At 42.5% G+C, this 756-nt stretch overlaps 1 protein-coding gene across 1 annotated transcript in view; it reads left to right on the top strand.

Annotated features, from left to right (window-relative positions):
* The first annotated feature begins 129 nt into the window (after nucleotides 1-129).
* LOC106868956 (uncharacterized) overlaps nucleotides 130-756 on the top strand; it is a 5,995-nt gene continuing 5,368 nt past the window's right edge. The window contains exon 1 of the mRNA XM_014914429.2: nucleotides 130-282. Coding sequence (XP_014769915.2) covers nucleotides 265-282 — 18 coding nt within the window. The 5' untranslated portion in view covers nucleotides 130-264. The remainder of the gene's footprint in view (nucleotides 283-756) is intronic.

Raw genomic sequence — 756 nt, 5'->3', positions numbered from 1 at the left:
TTTTTTTTTTTTTTTTTTTTTTATTTTGTTTTTTTTATAGTTTCAGCTTAGAGCTGCGGCCATGCTGATGCACCACCGTGTGTGTATATAAAACTGTATCTTTCTCTTCCTCTGTCATCTTTTTCCAAACTTTATTCATGTTCCAGGATTGGTGAATCGCGAGTGTTCTTTGTCTTTTGCTATATTCTTCTGGCCACTGTGTTTATCTTCTCGCTGTGTCTGACCAATTCATTGTGTGGAAGCATCAGTATTCTACTCTGTTATATGATCTACTTTTTTAAGGTAAGTTGTTCTCTCTCTCTTTCTCTCACTCTCTCACTCACACACACTATTTATCTTACTCCCTCTTTCTCCTTACTCTCTCCCTCCCCCCCTCTCTCTCTCTCTCTTATTATTTTAATGTCATCTCACATACACATCGTAAGCCATATTATAAAACAAAGGGAAATGGAATCTGACTCAACATCAAACTATGTCCACTCCACCCGTTAATAGCCACTACTGCAATGGCCTCTGCTCATCTGAACTTTCTGATACTATTCCAAAACTAGCTTCTTTCACTTACGTCTCTCTCAGCTACCAGTTTCCACTCACTCCTACCCACCCACAATCACCCATGAACTCTCTCTCCTCCAACTCTCCAACCCTCTCCTCCCACTCTCAGATCCTCTCCTCCCACTCTCAGACCCTCTCCTCCAACTCTCCAACCCTCTCCCTCACTCTCCTCCCATTCTCAGATCCCCTCCTCCCACTCTC

This window comes from Octopus bimaculoides, chromosome 24 (assembly GCF_001194135.2).
Source record: "Octopus bimaculoides isolate UCB-OBI-ISO-001 chromosome 24, ASM119413v2, whole genome shotgun sequence".
NCBI classification, from domain to species: domain Eukaryota; kingdom Metazoa; phylum Mollusca; class Cephalopoda; order Octopoda; family Octopodidae; genus Octopus; species Octopus bimaculoides.
The sequence above is the reverse complement of the archived record's forward strand: the minus strand, read 5'-3'. Positions and strand labels throughout refer to the sequence as shown.